General features: G+C 48.6%; 1 protein-coding gene across 3 annotated transcripts in view; it reads left to right on the top strand.

Annotated features, from left to right (window-relative positions):
- IGSF21 (immunoglobin superfamily member 21) overlaps positions 1-23,217 on the top strand; it is a 271,522-nt gene that overhangs the window by 114,617 nt on the left and 133,688 nt on the right. For all 3 annotated transcript variants that reach the window (XM_015125791.3, XM_077958761.1, NM_001260991.1), the window contains 1 exon segment: positions 2,947-3,059. In XM_015125791.3, the coding sequence (XP_014981277.2) occupies positions 2,947-3,059 (113 nt within the window).

Raw genomic sequence — 23,217 nt, 5'->3', positions numbered from 1 at the left:
TCTACTAAAAATACAAAAATTAGCTGGGTATGGTGGCAAGCACCTGTAATCCCAGCTACTCAGGAGGCTGAGGCAGGAGAATTGCCTAAACCCAGTAAGTGGAGGCTGCAGTGAGCCGAGATCACACCACTTAACTCCAGTCTGCATGACAGAGTGAGACTCTGTATCACACACACACACACACACACACACACACACAGAGAGAGAGAGAGAAACACTGGTGAGAAACTCCCTATTCTCTGCACATTCTGGGAAAAGCTGTCTTGTCTTAACCTGTCAGAGCCACCCCACTCCTGCACACACCTGATTCACCTCTAAGACTGAGTGCCTGTGCCTGTGATCTCACCCTGGCATGCCCCTGTGAATCCTACTGCCCCAGACATCTGCTGCACCTGCCAGGGCTCCTAACACTACCACACAATCACCAGAGCTGCAACCGCTCCCCTACTTGCCCTCCCCACCACTGCCACACTTACACTTGTAATTCCCTCATGGCTTGCCAACAAAGGGTGACCCTCCATCTCACCCTGCCTGCCTCACAGGCACACACCATCTGCACCCACCTCAGGCTGCTCAAAGATTTATGCATCTGAGAATATGTCCTTCCCTCCTCTTTCCAGTAGGAGGAGGACCTTCTTGAGCCTTGGTCTCATCAGCCATCTGGACTGATGATGCTCAACTCATAACTATATCAGAAAAGGTGAGAGAGAGCCCAGGGCAGGGAGGTCTCACTGGAAGATTGAGCCACGTGGCTCAGAATTGTGGCCATGGGGTGAGATCCTCAACTCTTATCACAGTTCCTGCCACAATGTCCATCCTCCATCTTTAGGGCTGGAAGAAAAAAAGTATGCAGGCTGCAGATGTACAGTGTTTGCCACTTTCTCTCACCTCTTCCGAGAGGCTGTAATAGCGTGGTGGTTGTCATGGAGCCCGAAGGTTTGGGTTTGAATTCCAGCTCTGTAACTTGCAGCTGTGTGATCTGGCAGGGGACTTCACCTCTTGGTTTGCTTGCAGAAAGTGGGAATCATAATAGTTCCTCTCTCCTAGGAGTGTCGTGGTGATTAAGAGAGTAGATGTATATCAAATCAAGTGCTTAGCCCAGTGCCTGGAATGAAGCAGGTGTGGACATCTGAGCCATTGTCACAATGCTACACACGGGCTTGGCTTGCCCTGAGGTCTCCCTTTCCGAGGGGAAAGTTGTCCTCCTGAAGGTGGCCTCCTTGTTTGTCATGCCCCATGGCTGGGATCATCCGGGCTGGATCAGGTTCCCTCTGTGCCCACCCACAGCCCCCCGTCTGCCTACCTAGAGGCTGACTGGTCACCTGAGTGGTGACTGTGTTGGACATCTCTGGTTCACCCTTACCACTTGTTCCTGGAGGGCCGGGCAATGCCTGGGTCTCTGCTTCCTGGATCCTGGCCCCGGGCCTGCACAGGGTAGGTGGGAGTGAACAGGGGTTGAATAAAAGAGGAAAGAAGGATCCCAGTTGGTCCTTCTGGTCTTGGAAGTTGGACCGGTTGGCTCTGGTGGTGACTTTCTCGGACCAAGTGGGCTCCAGGGCTATCCAGGAGCTTGACCTCTGGCCTAAGTTAGAGGCCACCCTGGAGTGAGCCCTGTGCCTTGCCCCTCACCCTGGAGGCTGGGTCCTGAAGCCTCGGACCATGCAGATCCGCTCTGACTCCAACTTCCAAATTGATCCTCTCCAGGTCGATTCTTGTTTTGTTTTGTTTTGTCTTTTCCTGGAGTGTTGTAACCATTGAGTTCTAGGCAGGGGTCAGGCCCGTGGGCTCCATCTGCTCAGCTTGCCTGCACAATTGAAATCTTCAAACCCATCCTGGCTAGTTTTCTCATTAAGACTATTGGACTGGATTGATCCATTAGATCGATGACTGGACATCAGCCAGCAGGAAGTCGATCAAATGAGCCTGGATGATCAGCCCTGGAATGAGGTTCCCCTTGGAGCAGCAGTGAGGGTCCAGGCCTCTGGGATGGGGCTGGTGGAGGCAGAGGAGTGGGTTAGAGGCCTCACCAGACTGGACTTTGGTGTGGAGAGAGCAGTGTCCCCAAGGTGTGGCTACCAAGGCAAGTGTCCCAGCGTCTGCTCCAGGCATTCCCTGGTGATAGTCGGGGAAACATCACTTGGTGTCTGCAGTGAGTTGAGACTCTTCCCCAGATGGTGGGCCTATAATGGACTTCTCCAACATATCACCACTGCCATGGCCAACACTTAGACCCTCCCCTCCCTTTGGGTGGCAAAGTATGTGTGATGGGAAAGCCAATGGTGGGTGTTAAGGAAGCCAGTGGTTGTTTCCCAGGGCTCTCTTTTTACCAGGAGTCATTTGTTTATGAGGTTGGAAATGGAGGAGTATGGGCACTTAGAACACCATGTCCCAGTGTGTGTTTCCCAGATCCTGGCTGCGTAGGATGGTGATGGGGCTTAAAGGGTGGCTGAGCGAACTGTATTCAAATAGGTTTGGAAATGCCAAGTAAATACATTTCAGCATTCATTTCCTGGAGGACCGAAGAGATGAATCATGAATGCCACGACTCTAAAAAGGGGCGGAGGGGCGATGTTGGAGCACAGAAGCCTTCTCTGGGGTGTCTTATAGAAATACATTGAGGCTTTTCTTGGAGGTACCAGCAGGTCCTACCTTCAGGGGAAAATGTGTCCCAAGCAGAAGTGTTTTTGGTTTGGAGGGATCCACTGGAGCCAGGGAGGCAGCCGAACGGGAGATGTTAAAGAGAGGGAAGAAGAGGGTGATCGGCTCCATTCAGGCCTGCAGTCACCATTCACAGAGACCACAGTGTGAACAGCATCCCTCAAAGTTGTGCAACTACAGACCCCAAGGTTCCCTCTTCTGTCTGCTCTCTCCCTGGCCCTGCCCTCATCAGCCCAGCCCCCCTGATCAGCTCGTGCCCTTACCATCCCTTTCTCCTCTCTTCTGTAGGCTACCTGACAGTCAACATTGAGCCTCTCCCGCCTGTGGTGGCTGGAGATGCCGTGACCTTGAAGTGTAACTTCAAGACAGATGGGCGCATGCGGGAGATCGTGTGGTACCGGGTAAGTCACCACCACTGCCCCCTCCATGCCCATAGCCAGGACTGATTGGGAGGGTCCTCAGAGCCCTCTGGACACCCTCGTTGGCGTGGCTATGTCCTCAGCCCTGACCCAGTCCTGAGCTGTCCTGGGCCTCTGCTGGGTCCCTGTCCTCTGCTGACACCCTCCACGGGGACTAGCCCTCCCTTCTACCCTCAGGATTGATCTGGTTTCCACCTCCTTTGTGCTCCTATTATGCCCCTACTCTCGGGAAACTCCATTAGGCAAAGTAGAAGTTACTGAGAACACCCTGGGCCCTGGGCGCAGTGTAATCACGGAGTGATGTCTGATGGTGGAATTTTGAGCATGAGGCTTTGGATAATGTTTTTGGCAAGGGAGAGAGAAAAACAGGAAGGCTTCCTGCCTTTTGCAAAATCAAATCACAGAGATAGTCTGCCACCTAATCTGACTACATATAGGACTAATCCTGGTGTCTGGCACCATCTGAGAAGGGAATTGATTACAGATGAGCAGGTACCCACCTGCCCAGGGTCCAGAGGTTGGCACCAGGAAGAATAGCTTGGAGTCTTGAGCACAGGTGACCTTTTCAACCACTGAGTGAACTCATCTTGTGTCTGGATGGGGCATCCCAGTCTTCTATCCCTTTGCCACAAAGGAATTGGGGCTGGGCTCAGAAGATCCTGTGGGCACTGATGCTTTTCTTGCAATGCCATGCTCGAGTGTGCACAGATAGAAGCACCACCATCCCGGGGAAGAACTCCTCTTCCATCATCTAAACAGGGTTGGCAACATATTTTGGTGAAGACTGAGATTGTAAATATTCTCCTGTCTGCCAGACATTCAGTCTTGGTCACAGTTACTCAACTCTGTTGGTTTGGCACCAAACAGCCACAGACAGTGTGTAAATGAAAGGGCACGGCTGTGTGTCAATGAAGCTTTACTCATGGGCACCAAAGTCTGAATTTTGTGTTAGGTTCATGTGTCATAATTTCTTCTTCTTTTTATTTTTTTTCAGTGATTTTAAAAAAAGGTAAAAATGGTTCTCAGCTCGCCGGCTGTACAAAACAGGCTAAATATAGGGTGACTTGGTTCATGGGCTACAGTTTGCAAACCCCTGATCAGAAGCCATGCTTTCCTAATCTTTGTTGTCCTTTCTTCAAATGAAACTGATGGGTAGCACAGTCAGGTGGAGTTGTTCTAGAGGGAGTGATGGAGCGTGGAAGAGAGGGCAAGGAAGGTAGGGGGTGGGCACCAAACTGTGATTCGAGATCTAGAGCTGGCTCTTCTGCTCCTTGGAGCTGTCACCACATCTACACACAGAGCACGGAAACTCAGTGTTAGAGGAATCCCTGGGGCATGCGTGCTATTCATGGTCTTGACTCAGAACAGCTCTCTTCAGTCTCCTTCTTGCTCTTGGTCTAGGTGAGCTTTGAACCAGCCTGTCTTGGCTGCTCTGCTTTGCATTTTTGGTCTCTGATTCATGGTTTGCTTGTTGTTGCTATTTTGTTGGCTGTGATCTGCACTCCTTCTAATAAAAAATCATGGTTCTCTATTTCAGCATTGCAGTCTCTCCTGCTTAGAGTTAATTCTAGTGCCCTCCACCCGAGCTCTCCAGGTAGCCTGGGCCTCACAAGTGTGAACCTGACATCCAGCACCCTAAAAGGTCCCAGCCTTAGGGAAGGGCACCATCCTAGATAGATCAGTGGGCCTAGAGAAAGTCAAGGCATATGTTAAATAGTGCCATGAACTGAATCACTAAGAGGCGTATTTACAGGATATGGGAACTGCTTGGCTGACACAGGCTGCGAGCATCTCATTAGCACCTGGCAGAAGGACAGGGATAAATTAACTCCAGCTCACTGCTGACGATGGGACCACATCTCTCCCTCAGCCATCCAATAGATGGGATCAGAGGGAGGGGTGGTGAAAGACAGATAGAAATATGGAGACCCAGTGGGAACAGTTAATGGAGCGAAATGGAAGGAAGCTTGGAGATGGGAAAATAGCAGTGGGCACCTCATTGCCTTCCAAGCTCTTGAAGCAACTGCCCTCCCTCCGGTTTGAAATCGAATGTTACCATAGTCACAGTGGCGAAAATCTCCCTGAAGAGACTCCTGCTGGAGTTATGGGCAATGCTAGTGCCAGGCTGGGCCCAGGCGTAGAAGCCAGAAGCAGGTTTCCCCGTGGCTTGACTTGATGCTCTTGAAGATGGTGAGCAGGACTGGGGCAGGAGGATCCGTGTCCTGGGCTGGACAGACTCTCCATTTTCTTCTCCATCCCCTAGTAGGGAGACTCTCCTCTCTCCCCAACTCTTACTGCCTAACCTTGATGCCACTGATTGTTTTAAGAATCAGTGGCATCTCTTACCAGTGTCAGGCCCTGCATATCGGGCCATGGTAGGCTGCACTAATTAATTTATTTTATTTCATTTCACATCCTTTGACTGAGGGCCTCTGGAGCATGGGTATGCAGATGTATGCAAATCACATGCAAATCACCCACTGGAGCCAAATGCCTGGGCCCTTGTAATTCTGTAGCTGGACGGAGGTGGTGGCTCAGCTGACTGGTTACTGTCCTCAGGTCCCAGGGAGCCCACGTGCCCTGCCTATGATGGGAAGGATGGGGGCAGAGGACCGACGGAAATTCCAGGGGAGGACTCTGTGGCCAGTTTTTGCCTACTGCTACTCTAGCTTTCCCTAGTGATTGTGTCTCTTCCCAAAGAGGCAGCTGAAGGGAAAGACATAAGAGCCTACCAAGATGGGGGCTCCAGGAGTCAAGGTCAGGGCAGGGCTTCCAGAGGGAATGGGAGGAGGAGCAACAGGAGCTTCAGTCTCCTTCTCCAGCCAGACCCTCCTCTGACCTCTTCCTCGCCTGCCAGATGAACTCCCCACTGCGGCTTCCTTCCCCATCTCCCTCTCCCCACAGTCTGCTCCCCTCCTCCAAGCAGGGAGCTGCCCAGTGCTGTTTGTTTTCTGTACGTGTGTTTGCTTCCCGTCCCAGCTTCCTTTCTCCATCCTCCGTGAATGAGCTTACAGAGCCCGGCTTGGAAGGAAATGAATAGATTACACAGGCCCAGTCAGGACTGTGTCTCCTACCCCGTTAGAAGGAAGAAGCAGGGCATTGTGATGAGGCCGCCACTGCCTGCTCAGCACAGTAGGCACAAAATGGCCCAAAACAAGTGTCAAGCCCAGCAGCCTCCCCTCTGGTCCTAAATACATTATCTTAGCAAAGGGATCATCCTGAGCTGTTATGAAACATCATGAATGCGTTGGATTCTTTGGGTAAATCAGGGCAGCTGATGAATTGTCTGAAGCCATAGGGATCACCTAACCTTGGAGCTAACAAGACCTCTGGCTGGGTATTTGGGATGGTCTTGCTTGTGGACCCCTCAAGGGAGGGGAAGGAAATTGGGAGGAAGTGGCAAGAGCCTGACCCTTGGGCACTTTACCCCCATGGTCTGGCCAAGTGGGGAGGAGCTCAGCCCATTTGTAGAACAAGATGCCAAAACTATGAGAATAAACTCAAGAAAGTATGTGTAATCATAGCCCCTGGGTCCGGATTGTCCAATATGGTAGCCACCAGTCACACGTGGATGCTAACCTTTAAATTAAATCAAATGAATTTTAAAATTCATTTCCTCAGTCAGACTAGCCACATTTCAAGTGCTTACTAGCCACCTATAACTGGTGGTCTCCATATTGGACAAATGAAGTATAGCACATTTCCATCACTGCAGGAAGTTCCACTGGACAGCCTACTCCAGAGCTCAGAGATTTTCTTCTGCAGCTTCTGGAATACATTGTGCTCACCTGACAAAAGAATAGCAGTGAATGCTCATTGAATCCGTTTTCCAGGCAAACTTGCCCTGAAATGAATTTTAGTAAGATGAATCTCATTTGGTAACCTGACATCATTAGATTGTGTGTGTGTGTGTGTGTGTGTCTGTGTGTCTGTGTGGTGAGGGAGGGTGAAAAGAGGGAGATGGTCATCATGCTCAAATCACTTCTTTGAAAACATACAGATGTCAAGAGAGTCATCAGTCCTCTGAGGTGCTGGGTATCATAGTTGTCTATTAAAGCCCTGTTCAACTTGAGGATGCTTTTCTCCATCTCCCTCTGCTTTCTCCACTGTTACATGGGTTCATCTCCCAGATTTGAGTGTCCAGGCTTCATCTTCACAGCTCATGTAGATAAGCTCCAGAGAGCTTGTTTTTTTTTTCTTTTTTTGTTAATAGAGTAGGGGTGCAATTCCATAGTTCACCAGTAGGAGGCTGTCACCTAATAACTAATCTACCCTAGCACTTAAGTCAGCTCTTGGTTCGAGAAAATGAATGACAAATAATGTTCTTTACTTAATAATTCCTATTTACGTCTCTAACTGGGGACTCATTTATTAATGCTGCTTATACTAATTTGAGTGGCGGACATTGAGCCTTTACAATGTGTGAGCACTAGATCAAGTGCTTTACATACATGATGACATTTCATTTTCATGTTTTCACTGCAAGGTAGGTACTATGATTAATTCTATTTTCCAGATGAAGAAACTGAGGCCATTCGAAGAGACTGTGTCTCAGGTCATGTTGCCTTCCCTGACCTCTTCAGAAAGCTGTAGGCACACCCTCCTCCATGAATCCTCTTTGTGGATCTTTAGTGCTTACCTTATCATGTCAAAATACCTGCCCCTGGACCGTGATCGTCTGAAGAGCGAAGACTATGTCTTTTTTCCTGCTGTATTCTTGGCACCTAGAGCAGAGTCACCTCAGTGAACATTTGCTAAATTAACAAATCATAGAGCTATAATGTGCACCTGTTGACAGACCATGCTATGTAGCCCACTTCTGTCTCATGTGGGCATTTGTGTAATGTTGATAGTATCTGTTGGTCAGGGGGTGAGGAGTGTGGGTCTTTGGATACTCAGGGGGCTTTGTTAAGTATGAAGGAAAAAGGAACATTTCTTATTAGGAAACACTGTCTAAACTCATTTAGTTGGAGGCCACCTGCCCAGCAGGCAAAGCCGAAGGTCTGTTTATATCATGGAACTCCATTAAACAGCCACAGAGAGCCATGGGAGTTTAACCTTTTACAGCAGTTTTTATCATCCCTCCTTTGTTTTCTCTCCTTCTTTTACAATTTGTTCCCGGGAGTTGCTCTGGGCCCAGGTTACAAGGCCACAGAAAAGAGAGCCAGATAGAGAGAGAAGGAGATCTACAAACAATGATAACATCCCTGCTTTCAGTACCCCCTTATCTCACCATTTTCACCATGTGGGAAGATGTGTACCTGGGTGTGTGTTTTGTGGTGCAGATGATGCAACCTGGCCAGGGTGATCGTCGCCTCTGGGTTCTGCTGGATGCCTCTACAATGAGGACTTGTGGTCGCTTGGGACCATTTGAAAAAGAATTGAGACTAGAGGCTGGGAAGGCTGAGGTAGGAAGAGAGGACTTGGGCATCAGAATACCTGTGTGTGAGTTCTAGTGTTTGACCTTGGGTGGTGACCTAACCTTTCAGCCTTTTAAAAACTTCACCTGAAATTGGGCATGAAAACATGTATTTTGTAAGCTTAAATGAGATAATGTCTGCAACCAAAAGAGCCTGGTGTTTAGCTCACTGTGGCACCTATTCAATGATAGCTATTGTCATTTCATGTTTCTTGATAGCTTACAGGATCTAGAAAGGGAAATTATAGAATGAGAGGGGAAGGTAATTTTGGGGAAGATCACCAGGGTTAGATTCCTTGAATTCCATCCTACCACCTGCATTCCCAAGGGATATGGGCAGAGACAACATTTTAAATGGTTATGCTATTGAACTCACTGGGTTTCAATTCTTGGAAACCCAGTGGCTTAACACAGTTCAGCCATTTCAATGGATTTTAGCTCTCCCTGAAGCAGGGAGTTATTTCAGAATGGCTTTACTATCATTGGCTCTCTCTCAGTCCCAACCCTTGACAATGTTTCATTATTTGAAGCAAAACTGAAAATGATGATCCTAAGGAGACAATACAGTCCAACTATATCATAAGGGCAAGAAGGTAGGTACACTCTGGGGTGACCAAGAGAGACCAGCACCAAGGTCCCAGAGGATGGGACTAGACAACCCCTTTGGACCTTCTTGCTTGGCAGCCACTCAACCTGGCTGCTCCTTGTTACTTCTCTGACCCCACATTCTGATCTTGAATTCACATCTTACAGATATAAGATCTGGAAGAGGATGTGAGTGAGGAAGACAAAAGCCAGGGTTGAACCAACCCAACCTGTCTTGTCTAGGCCCTCCTTCCCCAACCCCCGGCCTTCCAAAGAGCCAGGTTCTCCCTGATGAGGTGTATCCAGTGCTCAATCTTATACCAGTCACATAGGAAGGAAGATAAGTCAGCCAGAGAGGGCCCACCAAAGGACAGCTGATTTTAGAACAAATGCAATAACACATAAAGAGGAAATAAGAAAAAGTTCCCAGATCTAATTCCATTGTAATCTGTATTCATCCATTCTCATGCTGCTATAAAGAACTGCCTAATACTGGGTAATTTACAAAGGAAAGAGGTTTAATTAACTCACAATTCTGCAGGGCCAGGGAGGCCTCAGGCAACTTACAATCATGGTGGAAGGGGAAGCAAAGCCGTCCTTCTTCACATGGTGGCAGGGAGGAGAAGTGCCAGCAGGGGAAATGCCAGGTGTTTATAAAACCATCATATCTCGTGAGAACTCACTATCATGAGAACAGCATGGGGAAAACCATCCCCATGATCCAATTGCCTCCCACCGAGTCCCTTTCTCGACACATGGGGATTATGGGAACCACAATTCAAGATGAGATTTGGGTAGGGGCACAGCCAAACCTTATCACAATCCTTTAATGCATCCCCAAGGAAAACTCCACCCCTAACCACAGCTGTTAAGTTGTAACCATCCAGACTCATCATATTGCGCTCTTCCTCCTGGGGATGGAGTGATGGGAGAAACCTTCAGCTCCCTCTAGAGGCCAGAGTGTGAATCACAATCATTGCTGCCCTGATTCTTGGTATTTATTGGAAGTTCTATTGGAAACCGGCAGGGGTCCCTCACTCTGACAGCTCATTAGACTTTTCAGAGGCCACTAAAAATATACTGTTGCCTGAGACTCATTCTACAGTTATTGAATCCGAATTTCCAGGACTGGAGCCTCAGGGCATTTGTACTTTTAACGAGCTCCCCAGATGACAGTGATGCACTCAACCCAGCCAGGGAGCATGTCATGGTGTTTGTGAAACTCTGATAGAGGGAGCTGTTCCATGCACTCATTCAACATTAATTCAACACATATTTATGAAACCAGGATGGTTCTAGGCACTGGGATTTCGCCAAGGAAGAAGACAAGATCCTGTGCTCACACAGTTTACCATGGGGGAGGAGTTAAAAAGATAAACAAATAAGAAAGATACCAGCTAATGATAAGCGCAGTGCATATAATTAAAATCGAGTGGTGGGATAGAAAGGGATTGCGTAGTTAGGAAAAGGCATTTAAGCTGAGATCGCAAAGGCAACAGGAAACCTACCATGCCAGGGGAAGAAGGCAGAACAATCCAGGCAGGGGGGAAGCAAATGCAAGACAGTTCTGTGGGAAAAAGCTTTGTATGTTCAAATAACAGAAAGTGCATGTGACTGGAACAAAGTGAATAGAGGGTGATGTTGGAAAAATGGCCTGGGACCGTTCATACCGGGCCCTGTGTTCTAAGGAGCAGAATCTGGAGTTATTCTAAGGGCACCAGGAAGTGTTGCGGATTTTAAGCAAAGAAGTTACAGGATCTGGTTTACTTCATTAAAAAGGTCACTTCTGGGTGGAGAATGGATTGCAGAGGAGGTGAGAGACTGCAGCAGAGGGATCACTTGGAGGTTAGAACAGTTCAGGCAAGAGGCAACAGTGGTTTGATTGAGTACCAGGATGGTGGTAGTGGAGATGATGGGAGGGAAAAGTGTTCTGCTTATGATTTGCAGGTAGAAGCTAAAGGGCTTGCTAACATGTGGAAGGGATGAGAGAAGGGGGGATTCAGGATGACTCCCTGCTTTGGGGTTTCAGCTGGGTTTGCAGGAGCAGTGCTATTTAATGGGACAGGGAGGACAGGACAGGAGAAGCAGGTTGCAGGGTGATATGGTTTGGCTATGTCCCCACCCAAATCTCACCTTGAATTGTAATAATTCCCATGCATCAAGGGTGTGGCCAGGTGGAGATAATTGAATCATGGGGGCAGCTTCCCCCATACTGTTCTCCCGGTTGTGAATAAGCCTCATGAGATCTGATGGTTTTATAAATAGGAGTTCCCCTACACAAGCTCCTCTTGCCTGCCACCATGTAAGATGTGACTTTGATCCTCATTCGCCTTCCACCATGACTGTGAGGCCTCCTCAGCCATGTGGAACTGTGAGTTCATTAAACTCTCCTTTATAAATTACTCAGTCCCAGGTTTGTCTTTATTAGCAGTGTAAGAACAGACTAATACACAGGGACAGGCGTCAGGCACTCTCTGTTGGCCATGTTAAGCTGGGAGTGCCTCCAAGACATCGAGATGGAGCTGCTGCAGCTGCTGTTGAGGCCACAAACCTGGAATTTTGGGGAGAGATGAAGCCTGGAGACTTATACTTGGCACTGTCAGAGAATAGATGGTGCCCAGTGCTAGATCCTTGGGCACTCCAATATTTAGAGACAGAAAAGGAGACCAACAGAGAGGCTGAGAAGGAGGAGGAACAGCCAGCAAGATGTGAAGACAGTGAGGAGAGTGGGGTGTCCTGGATTCCAAGAGAAGAAAGTGGCTTAAGAAGTAGAATAGTCAGCTGTCAGCTAGCTGTGTCTCACACTCCAATGAGTGACTTGAGAGCAGAGAAATGACCATGAACTTGGTAGCATATGGAGCCCAATGGGGGCCTGGGCAAGGGCAGTTCTTTGGAGGTATTGGGGGCTAAAGCCTAGCTAGAGTGGGTTGAGGGGTGCGTTGAGATCAGCAGTAACATGGCCTTGAGATTTTGTCTAGTAAAGAGATTTGACCTTGAACTTCTGAACAAACCTTTGCAAGTAACATAAAGACACAGTTCCTCCTATTGAATCCACTCCTATTCGCAGGTCATTCATAAAATTACAAGCCCATTGTCTTTTCCTACCATCCTTAGCCTTTCAACCTGGAACTGGTGGCAGCCTTGCTCTCCTCCTCGAGAATGTGAAAGTGGCTGCCCAGAGAGTTTAGGGGATTCTAGTGTAATTAAACAAAGCATTTGGTATTTGAAAGAAAGATCCTGCTCTACCATTTAATTAACTCAGTGGCCTTGGACGACAACTATTCCCACAACTTCCTAGGCATGGTACACAGGGCTGAAGGTATAAAGGACAGGTGGCCCTACTTCCCTCGAGGGGAGCGCTTCCCGTCCAGTTGCCCATCATTAAGTCGTTAAGTTCTGTTTCATCATCTGGCCAGTGGGCTTGATGGCACTTTCCCTAAGGATCTCACAAAGATTTGTGCAAAACAGATGAAAAGCCCCACAGATGAGCTGCTTCCGTCCCCTGTGGCGCAGGGGAAATAGGCTTCACATATATTACTTCATCCTGTCTTTTCTGCCTGGACAAATCTTACTCATTCTCTTCTCTGTGAAGCCTTCTGACCCCTCTCACCAAAGCAGAATTAAGACATCACCTGCTGTGTTCTCTCAGCATTTTGTACATATTTCGATTAGAGAGACAACACCTGGTAGCTTAGTTATCCATCTTTGCATCTCTTGCAGAGTTTCATTTTTCTGCTTCTCTGATGTGTCATTCATAAAATTACAAGTCCCTTGTCTTTAGCCTTTCAATCTGGAACTGGTAGCAGCCTTGCGCTCCTCCTCGAAAATGTGAAAGTGGCTTCCCAGAGAGTTTAGGGGACTCCAGTGTAATTAAACAATGTATTTGGTATTTGAAAGAAAGACCCCGTTCTAGCCATTCATTTATGAATGATCCCTGGGCCAGGGATTCAATGTGGGGGCCTCAGGATCCCTAGGAAATATGTGGATGGGCTTCTGGGGGTGCTTAAAACCCCAGAAAGTATGCTTAATATGTTGTGTGTGTTTTTGTAGGAGAAAGGGGATGAATATTTTCAAAGGACTCTGTGACACCCCCATGCCTCAATTGAAAAACCCAGGTACTGCAACAGCAGGTGTGCAGGTGTTCGCTGAGTGTGAAATGTGTAGGGCATCTCATTATCTCCACTCTTGGGTCATCAAGGTCCATATTTAGGATGGCTCTACCAGACCCTGTAGCTACGAGGTTGTGTTAGATGGCCCATGAGTGATCCATGAGCTTCCAAGGACTACAGTGGGAGATGGGGGGTGAGAGGTGCTGTAGTCAGCCTCAGGCAAGAAGAGCTGCCGGGTGATTGAGATCTGTCCAGACACCACAGCTCAGTCATCCTGGATTTGTGCACAGATGCCCTTGGACGGGAAGAGGAGATAAGAAGCAGGGTGGTGGGGGAAAGCTGGCTTTGGCCACGCATCACTGCTCTCCCTGGCTTGATGGGGGAGGGGATTTTGACCAAACAAATCCATCTTCTCTTGGGGATTAAGATCAGGTTTCTGATAATGGCACTGAGACCATTTCACTGCTCCACGTGGGGTTGATAAGAGCTCTTGGCTTCCGAACTGTTGAGAGGAGGTGCCAACAGTTGAAGTGGACAACCAAATAACATGTTTTATCGGACCACATGCAGAGTCCACCAGTGATGGGCTCCCACATTGGATGGCTGAGAAAGACATAGCATATCTAAGAATAACACACTGGTGGCTCAGCTTACTCTGGAGAGTGTGTCCTCACTTACCAAGAAGAGAAAAGAGCAAGGGCCTGGGGCACAGCATCCTGCTGTGTGACCTTGAAGAAACCACAACCCCTCTCTGAGCTCCAGGATCTTCACAGGTAAAATAAAAGCGTGCAGTGAGATAGTCTCTAAGGAATGTGGAGCCTCTCTCCCACCTTGCAGTCACCTCCTCACTCCGCTATCCTTTCCCCATAAGACTCTGGGCTAATGGAAGAGGTGGGTGCCTCCCAGATCAGGGCAACCCCCAGGTGAGGCTTGGACAATGCTTTCTCAGGGGGTGAGAGTCCTGGCCTGAGCTACTTCGGGGCCTCCGAGCACATGGAATCCAGAAGCTATATTAAGCCCAAAGTGTAATTTCCAGCAGATTCTCCTGGCTTTCCTATGCCCTGTTGGGTTTAAATGACAAGGGGCTGACTTAACTTGTCAGAAAAGGATTAAAGGTGAACTTCCGCTCCAGCACACCAGTGAAAAAAAAGAACATGACTGAAATGAGGGATGTTTCCCAGAAAACCAGCTCAGGCTCACCCTCCCTCCTAAATCCTTTCTCTCCCTCCTCGCCCCACCTTTTCCTTGTTGGGTGTGAGCTCCCACAGGGCAGGCAGTCTTCCCGTTGCAGACAGGCACAGTCGTGTGCTTTTCTAAAACACATATCTGATCTTACCATGACCGCCCCTCCCTGCCCCACATTTCACAAGAACTTCTCATCACCTGAAGGACCAAGTTCAAGGTCATTGGCCCAGGATACAAAGTCCTTCTTGATTCAATCTCTGTTGACTGATTTCTTCAGCCTTGCTTCCTACCACGTTCCCAAATGGGCCCACCACTCGAATCATATGGCTGATTTGCAGTTCTCAGAATGTGCCAACGCTCTTTCCCACCTCCGAGCTGGTGCATATGTGCTGCCTCTGCCTGCAATGCCCTTCTCCCCTCCATCTGGTCAACTCCCATTTGCCCTCCAAGACCCAGCTTCAATGTTGCCCCCCGCCCCGCTTCCTGCCACCAGAGGCCTTTCCCCATCCTTTTTTCCCCTTTCAGTCTTCCGCATTCAACTGCCATGACCCAGACTGAGTTAGCTTCTCATAACACTCTCAAAATACTAAGCACGTGACCATATGACTCAACACACTGGACTCGTGTTCATTTTTGCAGCAGATATTTCTTGAGTACCAACTAGTGCCAAGCCTTGGGAATAGAGCACAGAATAAGAACAATGGGCTGGGCACACACAGGCTGTGGCTCATGCCTGTAATCCCAGCACTTTGGGAGGCTGAGAAGGATAGATCGCTTGACCCCAGAAGTTCAAGAACGCCCTGGGCAACATGACAAAACCCCATCTCTATAAAAACACAAAAAAATTAGCCAGGTATGGTGGTGCTCACACCGGTAGTCCCAGCTACTCAAGAGGCTGAGGTGGGAGATAGATCGAGCTCAGGAGGTCAAAGCTGCCGTGAACTGTGATTGCACCGCTGCACTCCAGCCTGGAGGACAGAATGAGATCCTGTCTCTGTCTCAAAAACAAAAACAAAGGAACGCAAAACAAATAAGTAAAACAATGTAGCCCTGTTTTTTATGGAGCTTGTAGTTAGGTGGGAGGAAAACAGGTATTACATGAAAGATAGTCAAATGAATGCCTCTTTCAAATTGTGGTCACTGCCCTGACAGAGAAAGATAGGTGTCTGCTAGCTGAGAGCTCATAATGGGAGATGAACTGTAATAGTTGCATGTCTCTCTCCCAGAATGCAAACCCTTTGCTGGCAGGGACCAGGTGTCTGTTTGTCTTTCTCTCCTGAGTATCTAGCATGATGCTGAGCACATAGTTTAGAGGATGGATGGATGGATGGATGGATGGATGGATGGATGGATGGATGAATTGCTGGGTGAGTGGGTGAGTGAACGGATGGATGGATGGATGGATGGATAGATGGATGGGTGGATGGATGCATGGATAGATGGATGGATGAATGGATGGATGGATGAATTGATGGGTGAGTGGGTGGATGAATGGATGGATGGATGGATGGATGGACGGGGTGGGTGGATGGATGGGTGGGTGGATGGATATCTTATGTGGCCCTGAGGGTCACAGAGGTAAACTTGTAGTTAATGAGGTAAATACTTTTCCCACAACTGGAGCTTTTCAACCATGGATGGGCTGTCTTAAGGACTGGTGGACTTCCTAACCTTGGAGATGCCTAAGCAAATGGCATGGCCACCTGTCAAAACTGCAATAGGAAGTAATCCTGGGCCCAGTGCACCCAGAACTATTGACCCTATTTGGTTCAGCTCTGAATTCTGTTCTGCCTCAAGCTCAGCTGCACAGCCACGACATCATGACAAGGGGTAGGAGCAGAGCATCCAGCCAACCTGCATAGTTAGGATTGAGTTTGGGAATTCTGCGGAAACCAGGCATCAGAAAGTTCCAGATTCCCCAGGAGTGGGGTTATGTGAGTGTTCTGGGAAGCAGACACATGTGGCTGTAAATGTCCAGAGAAAGTGCCCCACCCTTGAGTGAACATTCAAAGGTGAGGCCAGGGGACACCTGGGAGCTGAGAGGAGGGGGAGGATGCAAAGGAATTTTGTAAGGTCCAGAAGTCCACTCCACAACTTATGGCCTTATACAAAGCATCTCTGTCCATGCCACCCCGCTTTCAACACATCAGTGAAGCCTCTCCATGGTTCTTAGGATACGGACCAATATTCGTAGTGTTGCCGTACAGGACCCTGCATTGTCTGGACTCTGCCTGCCCCTGGAGGCTCCTCTACCAGTGTGCACCCATAAGTGAAGATTCTGGGGATATCAGAGACCTCAGAGAGCCTTGAGAGAAGGAAGTGGAAGGACTAGAGTCAGGGAGACTGAGGTTAGGTGAGGTTAAGCAACTTGCTCAAAGTCATGCTGCTAGACAGTGGTTGAGTCAAACTTCAAACCCCAACTCTCTGACTCCAAAGCTCAGCTCTTCCTGTTAGGTCCCATTGAAGGCCGTAAATACCCTGTTAGGGGTGGGAGGGATTTCCCCCCGAGTGATGGGCAGCATGAGGACTGGATCCTCAAATGCACTGTATCCCTGTGGCTTGGGGAGCCTGTGGCAGGTAAGACAAGCCTTCCTCCCATCTCTCCCTCATATCATCATGAATGCCACCACCGTAGCACAGGTCAGGTGCTGCGCTAGGTACGTTACAGAAATCACCTCACTGAATCCACACAGGAATCACAAGATGCTGGTACAATTGTCCAGCTTAAGGTTGGGGACGTTGAGGCTCAGAGAAGTTAACTAACTGGCCCCAAGTCTTGCAGATGGTAAGGTGCAAGGGGTTTGTCTGACTCCCCTTAGAGCAGCCCAACCTTCTCACTCCAAGCTGATAGGGTGGCCTGGATCCCCCTTTGGGAAGCTCTGTGGCCTCCTCTGTGGGGGAGAGATGGAGATGGCCTGTGGGGCAGAGGAGCCTCTGGACCTGGTTGCTTCTGGCTTTCCTCATCATCACCCTGCCGGAGCCACCTGTCTGCAGAAGTGCAGCGGCACAGATCCACACAGAGGCTGTCAACACCAAATGAGGACTTGAGGGAAAACAGTTTCCACCCCGCAGAGATGACACAGGCAGCACGGTTCACCTACTCCGAGATGACACAGGCAGCACGGTTCACCTACTCCAAGATGACACAGGCAGCACGGTTCACCTATTCTCAGCACAGCGGAGCAGACAGGTGTAAGGAAGGGACCCTTCTCCCCAACGCTGCCTCCCTGTGTGCCCCTCCCAAGCTGGACTCTCTTTTGGTGAATGGTGGAAAATGTCCAGCAAAACTGTCCATGGCCAAGGCTGCTTCCAGGCATGGCACACAGACCTCAGGAATCCCATTAATAAGAGGGATGGCTTCTGAATTGGATACCATTCTTCAAGAAACGAAGTTGTATTATTATTATTTTATTATTTTTGGAAAGTGGTGGAGTAACTCAAATGAGTCTAAACAAGTATTGTCAAGTAGTGGTTCTTGAGGGACCTGCTGTAATGGCTATAATAGTCATTTCAATTGGCACATTAATTATATGGGAGCAGGTGCTTCTAAAATAATTGAGGGTGTAAGAAGGCTGTTTATTTCCTTACATGCTTTAAACATTCCCCTTCAACCCTGTTTATTCTATGAATATCAAGTCATGCAAGGCCCGTTCTTTGGAGACAGAGAAATGAAGCCTGTCTGAAATCGCAGGTTCTAATTCAGAGAAGTCTCCAGTTTATTTATTCATCCCTTCATCCTTCCAGGTGGAGAACTAGCACCTTTCAGAAAACCTTGGCAGGGCCTTGGCTGCAGCATAGACATGCCATCCCTGGCTCACACTCTGCTGGAGGGGACAGGTGTCATGTGACCTGCACCCTGGTCTGGAGCTATTCAGGAGTGAGGAGAGGACAGCGGGCATGGCAAGTAGAGGCGAGAGCAGGTGCAAAGGCCTGGGGGGTGCCCATCTGACTCCCATCAGGCACTCAGTGAAGGGGCAGGAAGAGGGGAGGCAGGAGGAGGAGGCTGAGAGCAATCAGGGATCTATGCCAAGTCTGGGGTGCCCTGCAATGGAGCTTGAGCTATATCCAAGGGAAACAGTCAAGAAATTTTAAACGTGAAAGCATCATCATACGATTTTAGGAAGCTCTGGACCCCTCCCTAGAGGTGTCTGATGAGCATCTCAGAGTTAACATGGCCAAAGCAAAGCTCTGCATTTCTCCCCTAAACCTACCCCTCCCTTAGTCTTCTCCACCTCAGCAAATGGCATCACCATCCACCAATTTCCGACGTGAAAAATCTAGGGAGTCCCTCCTGTCACCTCCCGTTCCTTGCCCCTGCCCACTTCCGGCACCTCTTCCATCGGATCCATTCTAAAAGACAAGCCCTGAACCCACTACCTTTTCCCCATTCCTGGGCCTCCACACCAGCTGAACCCTCTATGCAAGTCAGCACCCTCCTGATCACACTCCCTGCTTCCACTCTTGTCCCCTCAGCCGCCAAATCCAGTCAGTGTTCACCAAGCAGCCAGAGTAACCTTTTGAAATCAGAACAGTCTTATCGTTCCTCAGCTTTGCCTGATACTCAACAATGAAACCCAGGAGGCACCACCCGGTCTGGCGCTGCCCCTTTCTGGCCTCGCCCACTCCACTACCTCCCACCACACCATCTCATTTGGGTTCTGTAAACAGGAGTCAGCCCACACCTCCAGATCCCCGATGTGCAGCCCCTGTGTTGGGTGCTGCTGGGATTTCAAAGATGAGCAGCATGAACCCTGAGGAGTGAGCATATGGATCAGCAGTGAAGACGCTGCTTTGCCAAGGTGCCTCTAGAGACAGAAAGATCCAAGACCATCTCCTGCCTCCACCTCTTCCTCTGTCACCTCTCCCACTCTCCTTATCTGTGTCTGTAAAATGGGATGGCGATAACAGCACTGACCTCGTGGGAGGGCCGTGGCAGCAACCATGCAGCGAAGTGTGCCTGGAACAGTCCAGATGGCGCTTGTTATCTGAGGGTGACTCTTAAGAGCAACCCTTGTTCAGCTTCAAAAGTGCCTGATTTGGACGATAAATGACACTTTTGCCAAAGCAGCATTCTGGAAGCGCTTTGCAAACGTCAGTTCTCAGGATGGTGCTCTAGTTCTCTGTGCACACAGACTACAGGACAGATTCAAGGGCAGCGCTCCATGCATTTGCCCCCAGTCGGGAAGTTTCTTAAGCTACCACTCTGGGCTGTGGTAGGAAAGAGGGACAGAGCCCTAGTCTGCCAGATGAAAAGAGAGCTGACTTTGGAATTCACCTCCTTCTCCCTTTCCAGCATGGACCATGGGCCTTGATCCCACCCAGCTATTAGGCTGAGATGGGCAGGACAGGAATCACGGTTTAAGGAGTTGTTGCAGGTGATGCTGGATGGTCCTTTCTCTGTGTCCGAAAGCACGTGAAGGAAAGGCAACCCAGTCACCCAGGAGTGGACTCAATACCGGAACAATGGATCCCTTGAAGAAGTCCAGCTGCATTGCCGACCTATGTGGCCTTTCCAAACTGTGCCATATGGAGAGCCTGTTGCTTCATCTTTCAGCAAACAGTTATTGAGAGCCCACTGTGTCTCAGGCCTGGTGCTGGATGCTGCCACAGAGGCCACTGCCCTAGTGGAATAAAGGAAACTGGTAATTGTACATTGATCTTCCATGCAGACATCTTAATGACACTTATCAGTGCTAATAGATTTTTTTTATTTTGATCTTTTGCATTTTTATGTGAAAATATTATCTGCAAATAATAATAATATTTCTCTTCTCTTTCAATGCCTGAGAGACAGCATTTTTAAGGTATAAAAATGTATATCCTGGAACCAGATCACTTGGATTCAAATTCCAGCATTGCCACTTAGAAGCTGTGTGACTTTGATCAGTTACTTAACCTCTCTGTGCTCTAGTTTCCTCATCTCATGTAATGAGCTTAGGACAGTGCCTGATGCTTTATAAATATTGGTGGGGTTATACTTATTGAACTTATTATAATTTCTTGCCTTATTCCATTGTCTAAAATTTCCAGAATGCTTGTAAAAAAAGGTTTCCCTGTTTTATTCCTAGTTTTCATAGGAATGCATTTATAATTTTAACATTGCATATGATACTTCCTGCTGGTTTCTGATAAATATTCTGTTGTGTTATGAATAGAAAGGTTACTTCTATTCCAATTTCACCTAGAATTTTTATAAAGAAAAATTAATTAAATGCTTCTTAAAAATCTATTGAAATAATCATATGGTTTTTCTCCTTTAATTTACTAATGTAATGAATTATGTTGATGTTTTTCCTAATATTGAGCCTCCATTGGGTTTTTATAATTTCTTTAAACAAATAGCTTGTGTACCAAATTAAAATAACTCTCAAGTATTTATTTTTTATTATTATAAATGGGATCTTTTTCATTGGATTTTCTGTGGGTCTCTGGGATGTAAGAATGCAATTGATTTTTTGTGGCTTTATCTCGCATCCTACAAATTAGATGAATTCATTTTTTTTCTCTTTAATAAGCATGTGGAGCTTTCTCTGAATTGTCTAGGCATCCAGTCTCCCCAGCTGATATTTTTGTTTCCTTCTTCCCTGTATTTTCAGATCTATTGCATTAAGCAACGAGCAAGCATGTGTGGAGTGCCTACTATGTGCCAGGCATTGAGCTAGGATCTGCTTCCTCTGCTGCTGTTGCTGCTGCTTGGCGGGGTGGGGTGGTCGGAGTACACTCCTCAGCTGGAATATTGACAGCAGGGGCCTTGTGAGGGAATGAATCCCAGGAGGTCCCAAACCACTTACACAGATCAGAATTCAAACACATTAACCCTCCGGTTGGGCTGCCTCCTGACTGATGACTCTCCCCTTCAAGGGGCAGGGGTAATTAACCTTGACCCGGAAGGGGAAACCAAAGCTTGGGAATGCAGCAGTCATTTCTGGCCTGGAGGTGAAGATAGATGCCCTTACCCTGCAACCTGACCTTGAACGGTCCAGCTCTCTGCCCTTCTTTTTGTTCCTGCATCTGGGACTTGCTGGTATTAAACAGGAGTGAAAGTCCCAATTATAGTTTGTTTCTGTTGAGCAGCATCCCGGCTCTGGGGGGCATGAGATGACACAGCAGCATGCTGCCCTCCCAGGCTCTCCCCGAGTCTGTGAATGAGGCCCTCCTGCTTCCTGGGTGAACGTCACTAAGAGGCTGATGGCATCTCAGTGCCCAGCAGGCCCCCCTCACTGCCTGGCATGCCTCTTGCTGCCTTAGGTCCCACACTCTCCTGCCTATAGATTTGCTCTTGGTTTTTGAGCTAATTACTCCGTCTCATCACTGCACTGACTCTTCCCAGCATCTGACACCCCTATGAGCGTGTATCTTGTAATCTCCCTTCACCTAACACAAGTCAGCTTAATTATCCGTGTGGAACTTAGGACTCCAGCCTCCAGGCTCGTACTCTGCAATTATTTCTGTGGTCGTGTCCCCTCTGGCTTCCTGCAAAGATGGCAGCTGGTGTCTTGCTGTGGAGTCCCTGGAGTTACACCCTACACAGGGTGCCTGACTGAGAAGGCAGAGGGAACTAGCTCGGTATGTGCTGTAATCTCCAAACTCCATGCTTGAGACGTCTTTTATTAATTCACACAATTGCAGTGTGGTTTGTGGCAACCTGGCTAGCATACCCTGGTGGCACCAAAGAGCTGCCCTGTCCACACCAATGACAGGCTTGGGAGCCTCCCAGGATCCCGGGAAGTCTTCAGGCTCTGCATCCTGCCCCAAGCTCTTGGCAGATTCTGTGAAGCTCAACATGTCTGAGTTTGGAAGCTGCTTCGGACTCAGGGAGAAGAGAGAGCAAATCTTTCTTGATTATTCATGCCGAGCCAGGCACTAAGCTAAGAGCTCTCCAGGCATCACTGGAAGGAGGAACTACGAGTAGCTCCATTGTATAGACAAGGAAACTGAGGCACAGAGACGTGATGTGAATTCCCAAAAGTTGCAGAGCTGGAATTTTTTTTTTTTTTTTTTTTTTTTTTTGAGACGGAGTCTTGTTCTGTCACCCAGGCTGGAGTGCAGTGGCACGATCTCAGCAGAGCTGGAATTTGAACCCAGTCCTTCTAACTCCAGAGTGTTGGTCTACCCATTTTCTTCTTCCCTTGAGATGGTCAGGGGATGCGATTCTTCCACTTCACAGAGGCTGCCAGCCTTGATGACCGCAGGATGGGGCCAGCTCTGTCAGGCTTCTGGAGGCAAACTGGGTGCCTGACCTGTGCTGGGGCTGAAGGAGCAGGTACATCCCCTTCCTCCCATGGGACATCAACTCCCTCATTGCCCTGGGACCTGCCGCCAGCCTCATCCACCACCTGTCTTTGTTGCCCTGGGTGATGGCAGGGAATGAGGGCGCCATCCTTTGAGTGTGAGCTTCTGGGGCTCTTACACTCAAAGCATCAGAGATGAACGTGGCAGGGGAGTGCCCAGCAGGAACCACGGGCCAGGAAGCAGCCCATCCTCAGAGGTGGCAGGTCGCTGGCCTGTCAAAGCCTCTATTCCCTTATCTGCAAAACGAGGGAAGTAACACTCCTGGATGGGATATTGCGGGGAGAAAATGACATCATTCTGGCAAGGGCTGGCAGATCATATCAATGCCAATAACAAGCTACTGTTTATTGAGCACTGACTACAGACCAAACGCTGTCTAAGCACTTCACATGTATCGGCTTCTTTAATCCCCATGGCAACCCTATGGGTGGGTACTGTCATTGTCCCCATTTTATAGACGAGGAGACAGAGGCACAGAAAGGCAATCATTTGCTCAAGATCCTACAGGATTTGAAGTGGGATTCAAACTCTGGTGATTTGACTTCTTCGT

Source organism: Macaca mulatta, chromosome 1 (genome assembly GCF_049350105.2).
Source record: "Macaca mulatta isolate MMU2019108-1 chromosome 1, T2T-MMU8v2.0, whole genome shotgun sequence".
NCBI classification, from domain to species: Eukaryota; Metazoa; Chordata; class Mammalia; order Primates; family Cercopithecidae; genus Macaca; species Macaca mulatta.
The sequence above is the reverse complement of the archived record's forward strand: the minus strand, read 5'-3'. Positions and strand labels throughout refer to the sequence as shown.